General features: G+C 47.9%; 1 protein-coding gene across 1 annotated transcript in view; it reads right to left on the bottom strand.

The window, feature by feature from the left end:
- Nucleotides 1-17,933, bottom strand: part of LOC141242780 (uncharacterized) — a 74,964-nt gene that overhangs the window by 45,753 nt on the left and 11,278 nt on the right. Inside the window, exons 6-7 of the mRNA XM_073668864.1 lie at nt 4,422-4,512; nt 1,352-2,700 (exon numbers count right to left, since the gene is read on the bottom strand). Of these exons, the coding sequence (XP_073524965.1) occupies nt 1,352-2,700; nt 4,422-4,512 (1,440 nt within the window). The remainder of the gene's footprint in view (nt 1-1,351; nt 2,701-4,421; nt 4,513-17,933) is intronic.

The following is a 17,933-nucleotide window of genomic DNA, read 5'->3' as shown; positions in this document are numbered from 1 at the left end:
CAGGTCCTGTATGGATAAATGGCTAGATTCTCGGCAGGAGCTCCTACATCTGCTTATTCACATATGTCGTTAGAGTTGTTGCACAAAAGTACTGCTGCTTTCTGTGTGAGTGGGATAGTCGTGCAAGGGAATATTGTACAAAAAAAGTGACTGGCCTCTCCGACATTCACTTCAGCAAGGGAATAAACTGTCCTGCATCAAGAAGTTGAGGACCCACCTAGGCAATGGTGGTAACAAAATCTTATCAAGTTGGGCCTAATGAAGAACTTTGTAAAGGCTATGGATAAAAATGTAAAAGCATTCATGCATCTGATTGATAACTTTCAAAGGTTAAGTGAAGCAAATAAAAGAAGGATTCTTTATTGGAATACAGATTCGTAAGCTTCTTCAAGATGAGGAGTTTCTTCATTTGTTCCAGGCCAACAAAAAGTCTGTATGGTTGACATTTGCATTTGTGGTAACTAACTTTTGGCAAACTCGAGCAGATACAGTAACTATGAAGAGTTGGTGTTATTTCTCCTCAAAACATAAGGATCTTGGCTGTAACATGTCCTTAATGATTAATTTCTTACATTCTAGAATTTTCTTACACCAAACTGTGAGAGACGAGGATGATGAGAGATGTAACCAAGATATTGCAGCTATGTAGAAAAGATATCAAGGAAAATGAACTTCATCAATGCTTGCAGATTACTGTTCCATAATTTTAAGAGATGATCCGATACAGGAGTACAAGAAACAAGCAAAAAACAGTTGTCACTGAATGAGGATTAATTTTATGGTGCAATGCAATTTCTATAACTGTTCAAAATTCGCAATAGGGTTTAGACAGGTTTTAGTTATTTGAATTGTTTCTAAGTTTTCTCTAAATAAATATCAGAAAATTGGCATAACAAAATATTCTGCATCTGTATATTTACAAAAATAATAATGTTTCAAAGTACTGAAACTTTTATCATTAATTATATGTAGCAGTAAAAGGGAAACTCATTGTCCAATTTGAATTTAGGAGGTCAAACTCATTAAGAAATGGCTCAGTTCATAACGGAACCTGACAACTTTTAAAAATATGTAAAACAGTGTTACATGATCTGAAAGGTCCATGAGCTAGGTTCTTCAGCTACTCAGTCAGGACATGAAGCCTCTGTACAGGTCCCGGTACCTTCCTCTCCTCCTCTGCACCAATCAGTTAGAAAAGTGTGGGGCTTGAGGAGAGAGCAGTTCTCTCACTGATCAGGAAGGACACGGTGTCACTGTTCTCGGTCACTGGAAGCTACCTCCAGTCTATAGCAAGATTTATTCTTGCTAAAAGTGTGTCTTTTCAAGTAAAACATTTTCCACATTAAGGATATAAAAAAGGCCTCTCCCCTATGTGAATTCTTTGATGTCTATCAAGATGCGCTTTCCGGTTAAAAAAATTCACACATTCTGAACAGGAAAAAGGCTTCTCCCCTGTGTGAGTTCTCTGGTGACTAAGAAGATTTGATTTCTGGCTAAAACATTTCCGACATTCTGAACATGAAAAAGGCTTCTCCCCTGTGTGAGTTCTCTGATGTGTAACAAGATCTGATTTCTGGTTAAAACATTTCCCACATTCTGAACATGAAAAAGGCATCTTTCCTGTGTGAGTTCTCTGATGTCTATCAAGATTCACTTTCCGGTTAAAACATTTTCCACATTCAGAACATGAAAAAGGCTTCTCCCCTGCGTGAGTTCTCTGATGTGTAACAAGATCTGATTTCTGGTTAAAACATTTCCCACATTCTGAACATGAAAAAGGCATCTTTCCTGTGTGAGTTCTCTGATGTCTATAAAGATGCGCTTTCCGGTTAAAAGATTTTCCACATTCTGAACATGAAAAAGGTTTCTCCCCTGTGTGAATTCTCTGATGTTTAACAAGATCTGATTTCCATGTAAAACATTTTGCACACTCTGAACATGAAAAAGGCTTTTCTCCTGTGTGAGTTCTCTGGTGCTTAACAAGATTTGATTTCCCTGTGAAACATTTCCCACATTCTGAACATGAAAAAGGCTTCTCCGCTGTGTGAGTTCTCTGATGTTTAACAAGATCTGATTTCTGGTTAAAACATTTCCCACATTCTGAACAGGAAAAAGGTTTCTCCCCTGTGTGAGTTCTCTGATGTTTAACAAGATCTGATTTCTGGTTAAAACATTTCCCACATTCTGAACATGAAAAAGGCATCTTTCCTGTGTGAGTTCTCTGATGTCTATCAAGATTCGCTTTCCGGTTAAAACATTTCCCACATTCTGAACATGAAAAAGGCTTCTCCCCTGTGTGAGTTCTTTGGTGACTAAGAAGATTTGCTTTCTTGTTAAAACATTTCACACACTTGAAACAAGAAAATCTATTCTTTGCTGTGTCAATTTTTTGATGTTTAAGAAAAAACTTTTTGAGGGGAAAACTATTTCCATATTCTGACCGTGCAAATGGCTTCTTAGCTTTAGGAGCAGTTAGTTTTTTAATGCTTATTTTGTGACTTTTATTTTCCTTAGTAGTCGGTAATGAATCAGAAGATAGGACCTGTTTCAAAGGATCAGATGACACATCTTTGCTGTGAAGGGATGATGGTATATTTGGAGTAATAGCATTCCCTTCAATTGTATCCTGTGAGAACTCAACCTCATCTGATTTGAAAATTGAAGATGTCAGCCGTCCCTCTGATCTCCTAGTACAGTCATCTAAGTAAAAAAAAATATTATATTTGAATAAAATATTCTTGAAATTTATATTTTTGAACATCTCTACTTAAACTGTTGGTACAAATGGCAAGTTATGTAAAAATATTGAATTATTCACCAAGACAATGACAGTTCACAGTCTAATAGAAAACCTCATAGCATGAACCAGTAGAGCTTGATGTTCAACTGTTTGTTGATTCTGCCTCCCAAATATGAAAATGCGAAAATGATACCAATAAAAATTTCTACTCATCTCATAAAAAAACAAGACTCCACTCAGGTCCATCATCTGCCAATGGAAAAACAGAGGTTTCCACATCATTAGTGGCTCAAAAACTCTTGAAAAGCAACATGGCTTCCATAAACCAATCCAGCAAAATCCGCTCTTCCAAAGTCTAATATGCTCCCTACCAAATAGAAAGCACCACACCCTACTAAAGCTCATGCATAATGCCAGAAGCTGCCTGATACAGCCTTGTTCTCCGCTGGTTAAGTCTTCTGTGTTCAGCTCCCGTGTTGTGTATTTTCTTCTTAGTTTCTTCTTGTGATCCCAGCCAGTTTTCTGACTACTATTGTGTCTTCTGATTTTATATTTTCTCTGCCCTCATGGTTCTGATCCGGCAACCTGACTATTCTTCTTGTCATCACACACCACAGAACAGCAGGCAACATCAAGTGCAAGTCTAGGGGTCTTTGTGTATGTACAGATCCATGTAGAGGGGTTAAAGGGTGATGGGCAAAACTTTGACTATAGACAATAACACATCTAATGAAAAGATAAAAAAAAGTAAAAGTAACTAGTGGAGAAGCCTCTCTGGGATAATTAGAGTATGCTTCTTGGTAGCTCCTGGCAATTTAAAATATAGTAAGGGCCAATATTTTCTGTCAAATGAGTTTCAAGAAGAAATATACATTTAATGAGAACTTTTTATAATAGTGCAGAGCTGAGGTGCCTTAAATTTAGAGAAAGTATTAGTGCTCCCCATTTCAGGATAAATTGTATCTAAATTCTTTAGAATTGATAATATAATTTATGACGTGGAGTGAATCCATGAAACCAGGGCTCGAGTCATGCCAACATATCTCCTACAGGCATGAATAAATTTTTTTACAGCCATCCATCAGCCACTCACATATTAGAGATATATCATGGCACAGGTGTAATGTTTTTTTGTATACTTTATCTATTTGAAGTTATTTGGTTTAAAAAGAAATTGAAAAGTCAGGGTAAAGGGAAACTCTGCTGTTATTATACAGAAATTCACACTTGGCCCTCACTGCACGTTTAATGTTGCCGATCATAAAAGGTATATTCATCCAATAAGATATCAGGATTCTAAGAAGCCAACAGCATCATTACCCTCTGCTTTCTCTCACAGGCCCATCATAATATTTTTCTAACTTGTGATTTTCTAACTTGTCAGCACTTTCTACATATGCTGTCATTTGGATTGGTAGTTTACAGATTTGGGCAGGTAAGAACCAGGATCTTCTAATTTAAGTTGGTAGGTGGATCTTCCAGGTTGTAAGTTCTATTGAAAAAGGGATTTCAATGCCCAAAGTCATTTGAACAGTTTTTGGTGAAGGACAATGTTTTGGTCTAGATGCAAAATGGTGATCACACGATTGTGATACAGCTGGACTACATGACCGGTAAACCAGCCACAGCCTGCGACTGAGAAGAATCTGTGACTTCTCTGCATTTAGTGGTTACTACTCACCTGGACGGTTATCTGTAGGAATCTCCTCTTTACACCGCTCATCACCCCTCACATATGTCTCTGTAGTATTAATATGGGTCAGATCTTCACCCTGAAACAAATATTGTACAAGTCACAGACAGATGGAGAAGTCATATCTATGATCAGTAGTGATGAGCGAGTACCGTTATATTCGTAATCGCTATACTCGTAACGAGTACTTTATACTCGGTATTCGGAACGAATACGCGATTATTACAATGTAAGTCAATGAGAAATGCGAGTAATTTTCAGCTGGACCCTACTAAGGGGCCTGGGGCCCTTAGGAAAAGGCTGAAATCGATGGGGAAGTGATGAAACAGAATAGAAGAGCCTGGAGAATGTGCCTGCATGCATTTCTGACTCACATATGGTTTCTGGGAATAAGTTTGTTGCATTATTACGCCACTCTCACAGACACACAAGAACAACTTCCAAACCTAACCTAAATTGCATTTAACAGGCCAAAAAGGTTAAGAAACAGTTTTTCCTGCACAATCACTTGTATATAAGGCTAAATAAACCAGAGAAACCAAAAAAATATCCCTTTCAGTGTTTGTTCACACATACTGTTGTGGCTTTTTTTCGCCTTTTACAATTGGGAGGGCTCTGACTTATACATTTTGTAGGTCCCTCTGTCATACATCATTTTTAGTTCTCTATTCCCCAGCACTTTACAAGCACAGCTAGAACATACTAGTAGGTATGTTGATCTTTGACCTGAGAGGCCTCAGGTGGCTCTGTAACATGCGTTTTGGAGGGACAGCTGTTACTTAAACATTTGGGTGGTCCCTCCATCATTGACAGTCAGATAGTGGAATACATATTCAATAGCAGTTTACAATGTGCCCATTTTAGCGTTGGGTTGACCCTCTTCCTCCTACTCCACCACCATGTGATACTGCGGCCCTACAGTGCCTACAAGTAGTATTCAACCCCCTGCAGATTTAGCTGGTTTGATAAGATGCAAATAAGTTAGAGCCTTCAAACTGCAAACGAGAGTAGGTTTTATGAACAGAAGCATAAATCTTACAAACCAAAAAGTTATGTTGCTCAGTTGAATTTTATTAAATTTTAAACATAAAAGTGTGGGTCAATTATTATACAACCCCTATGTTTAATATTTTGTGGAATAACCCTTGTTTGCAATTACAGCTAATAATCATCTTTTATAAGACCTGATCAGGCCGGCACAGGTCTGTGGAGTTATCTTGGCCCACTCCTCCATGCAGATCTTCTCCAAGTTATCTAGGTTCTTTGGGTGTCTCATGTGGACTTTATTCTTGAGCTCCTTCCACAAGTTTTCAATTGGGTTAAGGTCAGGAGACTGACTAGGCCACTCCAACACCTTGACTTTTTCCCTCTTGAACCAGGCCTTGGTTTTCTTGGCTGTGTGCTTTGGGTCGTTGTCTTGTTGGAAGATGAAATTACGACCCATCTTAAGATCCTTGATGGAGGAGCGGAGGTTCTTGGCCAAAATCTCCAGGTAGGCCGTGCTATCCATCTTCCCATGGATGCGGACCAGATGGCCAGGCCCCTTGGCAGAGAAACAGCCCCACAGCATGATGCTGCCACCACCATGCTTGACTCTAGGGATGGTATTCTTGGGGTCGTATGCAGTGCCATCCAGTCTCCAAACGTCACGTGTGTGGTTGGCACCAAAGATCTCGATCTTGGTCTCATCAGACCATAGAACCTTGAACCAGTCTGTCTCAGAGTCCTCCAAGTGATCATGAGCAAACTGTAGACGAGCCTTGACATGACGCTTTGAAAGTAAAGGTACCTTACGGGCTCGTCTGTGTAACGGGTCTGGGAGGCGGAACCTCTGGGCTACTATACAAGGGAGCGGTCCTTGTAAGGCAGGCAGTCACAGCAGGTGACCGGGACAGTCTCTGGGTGTACGGGCAGGAGGTCACGGCAAGTGATCAGGGCAGTCTCTGGAAGAACGGGCTGGAGGTCACGGCAAGTGACCGGGGCAGTCTCTGGAAGAACGGGCTGGAGGTCACGGCAAGTGACCGGGGCAGTCTCTAGGTAAAGGGTAGGTACGACCTGTGATGGCTGAACCTCCAGGTAGGCTAGCAAGGCAGATGGAGGATGTGTGCTCCCAGGTGAGCAAGCGAGAGTCTCTGGAATAGCAGGTGGTCACAGCACGTGACGGCGGAGCCTCCAGGTAGGCAAGCAGGCAGGTAGCGGAGAAGCGCTCCCAGGTGAGCGGGCAAGAGTCTGGAATAACTGGTGGTCACAGCACGTGACAGCGGAGCCTCCGGGCAGGCAAGCAGGCAGGTAGCGGAGAAGCGCTCCCAGGTGAGCGGGCAAGAGTCTGGAATAGCTGGTGGTCACAGCACGTGACAGCGGAGCCTCCGGGCAGGCAAGCAGGCAGGTAGCGGAGAAGCGCTCCCAGGTGAGCGGGCAAGCTGGTCCATAGACAGACTGACCGGAGTTGTAAGGCAGACCGTCGGACCTCAGGCAAGCAGGCAGGTAGCTGATGTGCGCTCCCAGGTGAGCGGGCAAGTTGGTCCTTAGACAGACTGACCGGAGTTGTAAGGCAGACCGTCGGACCTCAGGCAGGCAGGCAGGTAACAGGAAATCAGGCAGGATTAGGACAGCAAGCTGGCAGGAATCTGGCAGGTAACTGGCAACGGGACCTGAGGGCTGAAGCAGAGTAGAACGGTGCAACAACATTGCTCGGGCACCTCCATTTTGGAGGAGGTGCCTTATATATGGTAAAGTCCTCCGGCCGTTGGCCGGGGACTCCTTAGGACGGCGCGCGCGGCCCCTTTAAGAGGGAGGGAGGGCGCGTGCGCGCGCCCTAAGCACAGTGGCCGGGAAGGAGCGCGCGCTGCCAGCAGAGCGGGAGAGGGACGCCGGGCACGGAGCAGAGCGGTGAGGGGAACAGCGTCCCTGCCTAGCAGAGGGCAGGGACGCCGGCACTACAGTACCCCCCCCTTTAGGCCCCCCCTTTTTTAGGCCAGATAGAAATTTAGCTAGGATGAGAGGGGCATGGATGTTCTCCCGGGGCTCCCACGTTCTCTCCTCAGGACCAAACCCCTTCCAATCTACCAGAAAAAAGGTCTTTCCTCTTACCCTTTTGGTGGCAAGAATGTTCTCTACCTCAAACTCGTCCTCAGCAGAAACCGGAGCAGGAGGCGTACCTGTAGACTTGGAAAAAGAGTTAAGCACCACGGGTTTGAGGAGAGATACATGGAAGGAGTTAGGGATCCGTAAGTTGGCCGGGAGTTTCAATTTATAGGCCACCGGGTTGATCTGACTGATGACCTCCAGAGGACCGATGAACCGAGGCCCTAACTTGTAAGAAGGTATCTTGAGTCGAACATATTTAGATGAGAGCCAGACTTTATCTCCTGGACGAAATTGTGGAGGATCCAGGCGTTTTTTGTCAGCGTGTCTTTTCATACGCTCGGATGACAGAAGGAGTGCGGACCGGGTACTCTCCCATATGGAGGAAAATTTGCTAACGAGAGATTCCGCAGCCGGGTTGTCCACAGAGGTGGAGACAGGAAAAGGAATCCGAGGATGCTGACCAAAGACTACAAAAAACGGGGATTTGGAGGAGGATTCGCTCTCGTGATTATTATAAGAGAACTCGGCCCATGGTAGGAGATCCACCCAGTCAGAATGGTGGGCATTAACGAAGTGCCGGAGGTAACTGGTCAGGTTCTGATTGATCCGCTCCACTTGACCATTGGACTGTGGGTGGTAAGCGGAAGAGAAGTCCAGGGTGACGTCTAGTAGTTTACAAGTGGCTCTCCAGAAACGTGAGGTGAACTGTACCCCACGATCCGACACGATGTGGAGGGGCAGGCCATGAAGACGGAAGATGTGGCGGATAAAGTCTTTAGCCAGCTCGGGTGCAGACGGAAGGCCTGGCAGGGGAATAAAGTGAGCCATCTTGGAAAAGCGGTCAGCGACCACCCAAATGACCGTACAACCGGCAGAGACGGGGAGATCAGTTATAAAGTCCATTGCTATATGCTGCCAGGGGGCAGCAGGTACAGGAAGTGGAAGGAGGCGTCCGGCTGGCAGATGTCTCGGGACTTTGTTGCGGGCGCAGGACACACAGGCAGAAACAAAGTCTATTATGTCCTTGTGCAGGGTAGGCCACCAATAGTGCCGGGCAATAAGCTGGAGGGTCTTTTTCTGACCGGCGTGGCCAGCTAGTTTAGACGAATGGCCCCAGTGTAGGATCTTCTCCCGATCAGGTACTGAAACAAACATCTTACCGGGAGGGAGACGATTTAGACTCACGGGAGCCACCTGCATTACTCTGGCGGGATCGATGATATGTTTAGGTTCTTCCTCGAGATCGGACACCAGAAAGGATCGGGACAAGGCGTCTGCTTTGACGTTTTTGTCTGCCGGGCGAAAATGAAGAACAAAATCAAAGCGAGCAAAAAACAAGGACCACCGGGCTTGGCGCGGGTTAAGTCTCTGGGCATGCTGGAGGTAAGCCAAGTTCTTGTGGTCAGTGTAAATTATTACCGGATGAAGAGCCCCCTCGAGTAGGTAACGCCACTCCTCCAACGCCAGCTTGATGGCCAATAACTCTCGGTCTCCTATGGAATAGTTGCGCTCAGAAGAGGAGAAGAGTTTGGAGAAGAAGCCACAAGTTACCATTCTCCCGGAAGATGATTTTTGAGTAAGTACCGCTCCGGCTCCAGAGGAGGAGGCGTCAACTTCCAGGAAGAACTGCTTGTTGCCGTCCGGGCGATGCAGCACCGGGGCGGAAGAGAAGGCCTGTTTTAGGGAAAGAAAGGCCTCCTCTGCTTCGGGCGGCCACTCTTTGGGATTAGTACCCTTACGGGTGAGCGCGGAAATTGGGGCAGTCCGGGAAGAGAAGTGCGGGATGAAGAGGCGGTAATAGTTGGCGAAGCCCAGGAACCGTTGAATAGCCTTCAACCACTCTGGTCGGGGCCATTTCTCGATGGCAGACAGTTTCTCAGGATCCATTTGTAGGCCGGTCTGAGAGATAATGTAGCCCAGAAACGGAAGCGAGGTCTGCTCAAAGAGGCACTTCTCATATTTAGCGTAGAGATGGTTCTGCCTGAGCCTGAGCAGGACCTGACGAACATCCCTCCGGTGAGTCTGGAGATCCGGAGAGAAGACCAAGATGTCGTCCAGGTACACCACTACGCAGGAGTAGAGAAGGTCCCGGAAGATGTCATTGACCAACTCTTGAAAGACGGCAGGAGCGTTACAGAGGCCAAAGGGCATTACCAGATATTCATAGTGGCCGTCCCGGGTGTTGAATGCCGTCTTCCATTCATCCCCCTGACGGATACGAACCAGGTTGTACGCCCCACGGAGGTCCAGTTTGGTGAAGATTCTAGCCCCCCTCAGACGATCAAATAACTCCGGAATGAGCGGAAGGGGGTACTTATTCTTCACCGTGATCTGGTTAAGGCCTCTATAGTCTATACAGGGACGGAGAGAGCCGTCCTTCTTTTTGACGAAAAAGAAGCCTGCTCCCGCCGGGGAGGTAGATTTCCGGATGAATCCCCTGGCCAGATTCTCCTCAATATATTCGGACATCGATCGGGTCTCAGCAGCGGATAATGGATAAATACGCCCACGGGGAGGAGAAGTACCAGGTAACAGGTCAATAGGGCAGTCGTATGGTCTATGAGGGGGTAGTGTCTCTGCCTCCTTTTTATTAAAGACATCAGCATAAGACCAATAAGGAATCGGAAGTCCAGGTAGATTAGCTGGGGTAGGAGAAGGACGGACGGGATGAACGGGAACCAGACAGGTCTTATGGCAGCCCTGTCCCCAGTGAAGGACTTCTCCGGTCTGCCAGTCAAGAAAGGGTGCATGTTTCTGGAGCCAAGGTAGGCCTAGCAAGAGGGCGTGAGAGAGTCCTGGCAGAACATGGAAGGAGATACTTTCAGAATGCAGCATTCCCACCTGCAGAGTAATGGATTCGGTGATGAGTTGGATGGGGTGTGGTAAGAGCCCCCCATCCACGGCAGCAACAGACAAGGGTACAGCCAGAGGTTTGGTGGGGATGCGGTATTTCTCTACCAGGGACTGTGAAATAAGATTCCCGGCTGCTCCAGAGTACAGTTGGGCTAGTTCGAAATAACGGTTCTCCCCGTAGACGATTGAAACTGACAACAGCAGGGATGGAGAGGATTTATTCTTGTCTAGGTGGACCTCTCTGAGCGAACCTAGACACAGGCGTTTCCCGACCTCTCCGGGCAGGCACGGATCCGGTGCTCCTTACTGCCACAGTAGAAGCAGGTCCCCTCGGCACGGCGTAAGTCCTGACGGGTCTTGACCATCTTGGTCTGGTCGACCTGCATAGGCTCAGGAGGGTGTACCTGGTTAGAGACAGAAGGAGTGACGGGTTTCTGAAAAGTAGGAGCTAGACGTGGTAACCTCCTCTCACGGGTGACCTCTCTGGCACGCTCCTGGAACCGTAGGTCAATCCGGGTGGCAAGAGTTATTAAGTCATCGAGAGTGGTAGGAATGTCCCGACCGGCAAGTTCATCTTTAATACGGCCGGACAGACCCTCCCAGAAGACGGAAACCAGAGCGTCGTTATCCCAGGCCAGCTCCGAGGCAAGGGTACGGAACCGTATGGCATATTGGCCCACGGTGAGACTTTCCTGACGGAGGCGTAGCAACGATGATGCGGATGAGGTCTTCCGTCCGGGTTCGTCGAAGACTTTCCGGAAAGCCGTGAGAAAAGCAGGCAAGTTGGACACCAGGGGGTCTCCTCTCTCCCATAGAGGATTTAGCCAGGCCAGGGCCTCCCCGGTGAGATGGGACATGATGAATGCAATTTTGGCTCGGTCGGAGTTAAACTGGTGGGACAATAGTTCAAAGTGCAGGGTGCACTGATTTATGAAGCCCCGAGCCTGGGCTGAGTCGCCTCCGAAGCGAGGAGGTGCAGAAAGCCGAGGTCCGGAGTAGGATATCATGGTGTTAGTGGACAGCGGAGCTGCCGGATTGCGAGACATGGCACTGGCGGAGGTTGTTGGTGGAGCAGTCAGAGTGTCCAGGCGAGTATTGACATTCCGCAGGTGACCCAGGATGGACTCCTGTTGGGACCTTTGACGGGACAGTTCATGACACAGGTCCGAGAGCGAGGGAGCTTGGGTGCCACCGGGTTCCATGGCCCGAGCAAACTGTAACGGGTCTGGGAGGCGGAACCTCTGGGCTACTATACAAGGGAGCGGTCCTTGTAAGGGAGCGGGTGGCGACCAGGCAGGCAGTCACAGCAGGTGACCGGGACAGTCTCTGGGTGTACGGGCAGGAGGTCACGGCAAGTGATCAGGGCAGTCTCTGGAAGAACGGGCTGGAGGTCACGGCAAGTGACCGGGGCAGTCTCTGGAAGAACGGGCTGGAGGTCACGGCAAGTGACCGGGGCAGTCTCTAGGTAAAGGGTAGGTACGACCTGTGATGGCTGAACCTCCAGGTAGGCTAGCAAGGCAGATGGAGGATGTGTGCTCCCAGGTGAGCAAGCGAGAGTCTCTGGAATAGCAGGTGGTCACAGCACGTGACGGCGGAGCCTCCAGGTAGGCAAGCAGGCAGGTAGCGGAGAAGCGCTCCCAGGTGAGCGGGCAAGAGTCTGGAATAACTGGTGGTCACAGCACGTGACAGCGGAGCCTCCGGGCAGGCAAGCAGGCAGGTAGCGGAGAAGCGCTCCCAGGTGAGCGGGCAAGAGTCTGGAATAGCTGGTGGTCACAGCACGTGACAGCGGAGCCTCCGGGCAGGCAAGCAGGCAGGTAGCGGAGAAGCGCTCCCAGGTGAGCGGGCAAGCTGGTCCATAGACAGACTGACCGGAGTTGTAAGGCAGACCGTCGGACCTCAGGCAAGCAGGCAGGTAGCTGATGTGCGCTCCCAGGTGAGCGGGCAAGTTGGTCCTTAGACAGACTGACCGGAGTTGTAAGGCAGACCGTCGGACCTCAGGCAGGCAGGCAGGTAACAGGAAATCAGGCAGGATTAGGACAGCAAGCTGGCAGGAATCTGGCAGGTAACTGGCAACGGGACCTGAGGGCTGAAGCAGAGTAGAACGGTGCAACAACATTGCTCGGGCACCTCCATTTTGGAGGAGGTGCCTTATATATGGTAAAGTCCTCCGGCCATTGGCCGGGGACTCCTTAGGACGGCGCGCGCGGCCCCTTTAAGAGGGAGGGAGGGCGCGTGCGCGCGCCCTAAGCACAGTAGCCGGGAAGGAGCGCGCGCTGCCAGCAGAGCGGGAGAGGGACGCCGGGCACGGAGCAGAGCGGTGAGGGGAACAGCGTCCCTGCCTAGCAGAGGGCAGGGACGCCGGCACTACAGTCTGGAACGGAGACCATTGCGGTGGAGTACGTTACTTATGGTATTGACTGAAACCAATGTCCCCACTGCCATGAGATCTTCCCGGAGCTCCTTCCTTGTTGTCCTTGGGTTAGCCTTGACTCTTCGGACAAGCCTGGCCTCGGCACGGGAGGACACTTTCAAAGGCTGTCCAGGCCGTGGAAGGCTAACAGTAGTTCCATAAGCCTTCCACTTACGGATGATGCTCCCAACAGTGGAGACAAGTAGGCCCAACTCCTTGGAAAGGGTTTTGTACCCCTTGCCAGCCTTGTGACCCTCCACGATCTTGTCTCTGATGGCCTTGGAATGCTCCTTTGTCTTTCCCATGTTGACCATGTCTGAGTGCTGTTCACAAGTTTGGGGAGGGTCTTAAATAGTCAGAAAAGGCTGGCAAAAGAGATCTTTAATCCACACATGTGAAGCACATTATTCTTGGTGCCTGATCTACTTCTTAATACTTTAGGGGGACCAAACAGAATTCTTGTGGTTTGAGGGGTTGAATAATAAATGACACTCTGAATTAACTTTTAACGTTTTAAAAACAAAACAAAACAAAACAAAAAAATTTGCTGCAGTGCATTTCCCACTTCCAGGCTGATCTACAGTACAAATGTCACAATGCTAAGTTAATTCCGCATGTGTCAACCAGCTAAATCTGCAGGGGGTTGAATACTACTTGTAGGCACTGTATATTCAAATGTTCAGAGGCTCTGCAGTAGGCAGGAAAGCTGAGTTTTGTGAGAACCCTCGTGTGTCCCTGTAACATACATTTTGAAGTGCCCTCCTCTAGAGATTTTTGGAGGTCCCTCTTGTGTACATTTGAGAGTGCCCTCACTTATTCATATTGTAGGGCCCTCACTCTATTATTTAACTCATTTAAGGGCAGAGACTATAGAGAAAAAGGCAACGAGATATGGAGTACTAGAAGGTAGAAGTGAGTGCGGCCTGCGATCCTCTGGTATGGCTGAACTCAGTGAACTGGAAAAATAAAGCTGCAGTAGACAACTGGATGACGAGCTCAAATATATCACTTGTGCAAGTCAATGGACAAAGGATATATGGTGCCCCCCCTCCAGGATGGATTGGAGAAGCTTCTCCAAATGGCTCAGAGATTTTGATTGTCAATATTCCCAAGATTATATAGGTAGAGAAGACTTCTTGATACTGTACTACTTGGTCAAGTGCAGAATGTGCATCGTATTTCCAAAAATTACTCCTGGGGGCTGTGTCATAGGTGCAGGGAGATTCCTTGACAAGGGCTTCCCTTGTCAAACATTATCTACGATGGAGTACTGTAGAAGTTGTGGCCCTCAATTCAAGTTTTCAGAGGGCCATCAGTCGGTCATCAACAGTCAGTGTAAATTTCTATTGAATATGTATCCTCTATCTCAGTCACAATGAGGTACAAGCTAGGCATATTTTTTGCCAAATAGGGTGACTGACAGTACATTTCTATTGAATATCTCAGTCTCAATGGTGACACAACCTGTGACAAGGGCCTCCAATGACAAATATTAGTTTGGTAGGACCCCTGTACATTCCAGATTTGTCCACTGCACAATGTGCATAGGGTTTGTAAAAATTAGCCCTATGGGCTGAGTCATGGTTGACGCAGGAAGCCACCATCACAAAGGCCTCAAATCACAAATAGCAGTTAGGCTGGAGTAGGAATAGTGTCCTGGTTTGTCCACTGCACAATGTGCATAGGGTTTGAAAAAATTAGCCCTATGGGCTGAGTCATGTTTGACGAAGGAAGGAATCTGGTTTTTATGGGAAGGGGGTGACGTTAACAGCAGTAGCAAGAATATGCATTTTTGGTGAATTTAGGTTGGCTTGCTGTCATCTGGAGGGATTACAAACTGTGGAGATATCCAGTCCTTGTTGAATTTAATCAGTACGTCTCTCTGCATTTTCCGTGGAGAGGCGTGTGCGCCTATCAGTGATGATTGCCCCAGCGGAACTGAAAACATGCTCAGATACCACAGTAGCAGCCGGGCAGGCCAGCATCTCCAAGGAATATAAAGAGAGGTTGGGCCAAGTCTTCAGTTTAGACACCCAATAATTAAAAGGGAACTGAAGTGTCAGAAAGGACCAAGTATGGTCACTTAAGTAGCCCCTGACCATGTTCTGCAACTTATCCCTCCTTGGCATTGTTACAGGCACAGATAGCCCTTGCTGTTGTGCTGGTAAATTGAAAATTGCCCAATTTGTGCACATTTTCCCCCCACCTCCGTTGGTGTTCGTGTCTCTCCCCATTATCCCTTGGTGTTGAAAAGAGCTGGTACCTCTGCCACCAGCATTGTCTGAGGGTGATGTTTTCAGCAACTAATCTACAACGGCCTTCTTAAACGATTCCATTGTAAAACTCTTTGGTGACTCCAAAAGGAGAGAAGGAAATTTCTCCTTGTAACGTGGATCGAGAAAGGTGGCCAAGCAGTATAGGTTGTTGGATAAAATGTGTATCACGCGAGGGTCTTGCCACAGACACTTACACATGTACTGTGCCATGTAGGCCAAGCTGCAAAACGGTAAATGTTCTGTGTCCCCAACTGTAGAAAAAATAACCATCCTATCCTCACGCTGACTCGCCTCCTCCACCTCCTCGTCCTCCTCTCCAGCCCATCCAGCCTGCACAGACATGAAGCTTGGGTTGGGTGTCCCCTCTGTAGCATTACGAGTCCCCTCGGTAGCACAGAAAAACAAGCCCTCTCCCTCCTCATCTTCCTCCTCATCACTCATTGTTGCCTCAGAATATTGGGTGGGCTGGATAGTAACACCCATTGGGAAATCTTGCTTCATATCAACATGCTGGGCACTCAAAGCTTCCTCTTTGAGATTATGCAGTGTTTGTTTCACGAGACACAGCAGCGGGATGGTTATGCTGATAATAGCCTTATCACCGCTCACGAGACTGGAAATCGATGGGCTTAAACCCAAAAAGTCGCCAGGTCTGGATGGCTTAACATCCGAGTTCTTTAGGACCTTTAGGGACTCTTTAGTCCCCCTCTTGACTCAGGTGTTTAATGAGTGTCTCTCCTCGGGCACTCTGCCGAGATCATTAAGGAGGTCAGCTTTGATCATTTTGTCGAAGGGTAAGTATCCGTCACGCATTGAGAATTGGCGTCCCATAGCACTTCTCAATGTGGACAGGAAGATTTTGGCTAAGATACTTTTCAACAGGCTGGTGAAGTTTGCACCCCGGCTCCTTTCGAAGGCTCAGCACTGTTGCGTTCCTGGCCGTAGCACTTTTAGTGTTGTTCTTGTTGTCCGAGAGGCCGTGGAGCAAGGCAGGGCAGGCCTTTGGAAGGGGTTCTTGCTGACCCTGGATCAGGCAAAAGCCTTTGATCGGGTTAACCATGAGTACCTCTGGTCCACTCTTGAGGTATGGTCTGCCTGGAGGGTTTGTGGAGAGGCTTAAGACCTTGTATGCAGGGGCTGAGACTTTCCCTCTGGTAAATGAATGGATTGGACAACCTTTCAGGGTAGGATCTGGTGTCCGTCAGGGCTGTCTTCTTAGCCCTTTGCTTTACGCCTTTGCACTTGATCCCTTTCTCAGAAGGATCGATTTTGGATCCTTGGCAGGGGTGTGGATCGGCAGGGCGGCGACAGAGGCTATCCTGAGGGTAGTGGCCTACGCGGACGATGTCACCGTCTTTGTTTCTTCGCAAGAGTAGGCAATGGAGGTGATGTCAGAAGTGGAGCGCTACTCGGAGGCATCCGGGTCCAAGGTCAACCAGGATAAGGGTGAAAGTCTCTGGCTGAGAGGTGGAGATCCTGAGTTTGATCTTCCGGACACCCTCCCCGAACCCCAAGAGCACGCCAAAGTCCTGGGCACCGAATTCAGCCAGGGTGATTGCCCCATGAAAAACTGGGAAGGCAGAATCAAAGGTGTCACCCAAAGAGTGGACCAATGGAAGGGTTGGTCTTTGACCCTGAGGGAAAGGGTTGGCCTCTGACCCTGAGGGAAAGGGTTGGCCTGTGCAAAGCTTTCCTGCTACCCTTGCTAATATACCTGGGCTGCGTCTGTGTTTTGCTAGAGCCTCTTTGGACACGGGTCTACAGTCTGTTCTTCCAGATGTTATGGGGGAATAGACTGAACCTAGTCAAGCGGGAGGTCACTTACTGCACGAGGAGACTAGGGTGGTTGGATATGGTGAACCCCATGGTGTTCCTAGTGAACACCTTTTTGAAAGTTAACGTGGCAAACCTCTGGAAGGAAAGGGCTCCTCCGTGGGTATTATCCTGCAAGGGATGGTTTCAGCCTTTCTTCCAGGAATGGGAGACAGGGGGAAGATTGAAGGATCTTCGCACACCGCATGGGCATCTCCTGGCTTATGTTACCCCGGTTCTCAAAATGATCCACTGGTGGGGTCTGGAAATGTAGGAGGTGAGGTCCCTCCCGAGGAAACTCCTCAATAGGAGGGCCTTGCTTTCTCATTTTCAGAGTCCATTGGTCCTCAAGTACTGCCCAAGTCGGGATCTGGAGGTTGGGTTGAGTTTATTAAATTCTAGCAGGATCCCCAAGAAGTACTGGGACTTGACTTGGTGCTGCTTCCAAGGTAAACTGTGTGTAAGGGGCAATTTGAAGTACAGGAGCTCCAAGGACAGGAATTGCCCCCATGAGGCTTGTGCTAACATGCTGGAAAGCATGAACCTTTAATACAGAGGTGTACAACAGGGTGGGACCTTCCATTGGTTGGTCGCGGCTGGCTACTCTGTCCTATGCCGGGTGGGCCTATGGAGTATTCGGAGACCTTGGGAGAAGGGACCGAACCATTTTATTCATAGTAAGTGTAGTGGTCAGGTATTTCACGTGGAACGCATGAGTTTTAGTTTCGATGCAGAGTAAAATCCTCAGTGTAGATGAAGTTTGGAGGAACATCCTAGGTGACCTGGTGAAGGTACGTTCTCTGGAGTATGAAAGACTGGGTGCCCGGAGGGCGGCCCGTCTCTGGGGGGGCTTTTCCTTCAGGGTGCCTTAGTCCGGCAGCACTCCTATATCCTGGTGGTAGGCTGATGTCTTCCCAACCTAGATTTTTATTTGGTATTTATGTCTCCTGAATAGAAGGTTTTCAAGCATCAAACTTGAGCCTTAGATGGTGAGTATGTTGGTTGCCCTTGCCCTGGCCTCTGCTCAACTTGGTATGGCAGATGCTACAGACTACAATGTTT

Source organism: Phyllobates terribilis, unplaced genomic scaffold, assembly GCF_046119375.1.
Source record: "Phyllobates terribilis strain yellow unplaced genomic scaffold, ASM4611937v1 Scaffold_1059__1_contigs__length_443036, whole genome shotgun sequence".
Classification (NCBI taxonomy): domain Eukaryota; kingdom Metazoa; phylum Chordata; class Amphibia; order Anura; family Dendrobatidae; genus Phyllobates; species Phyllobates terribilis.
Note: the sequence above shows the minus strand (reverse complement) of the source record. Positions and strands in the feature narration are given on the sequence as shown.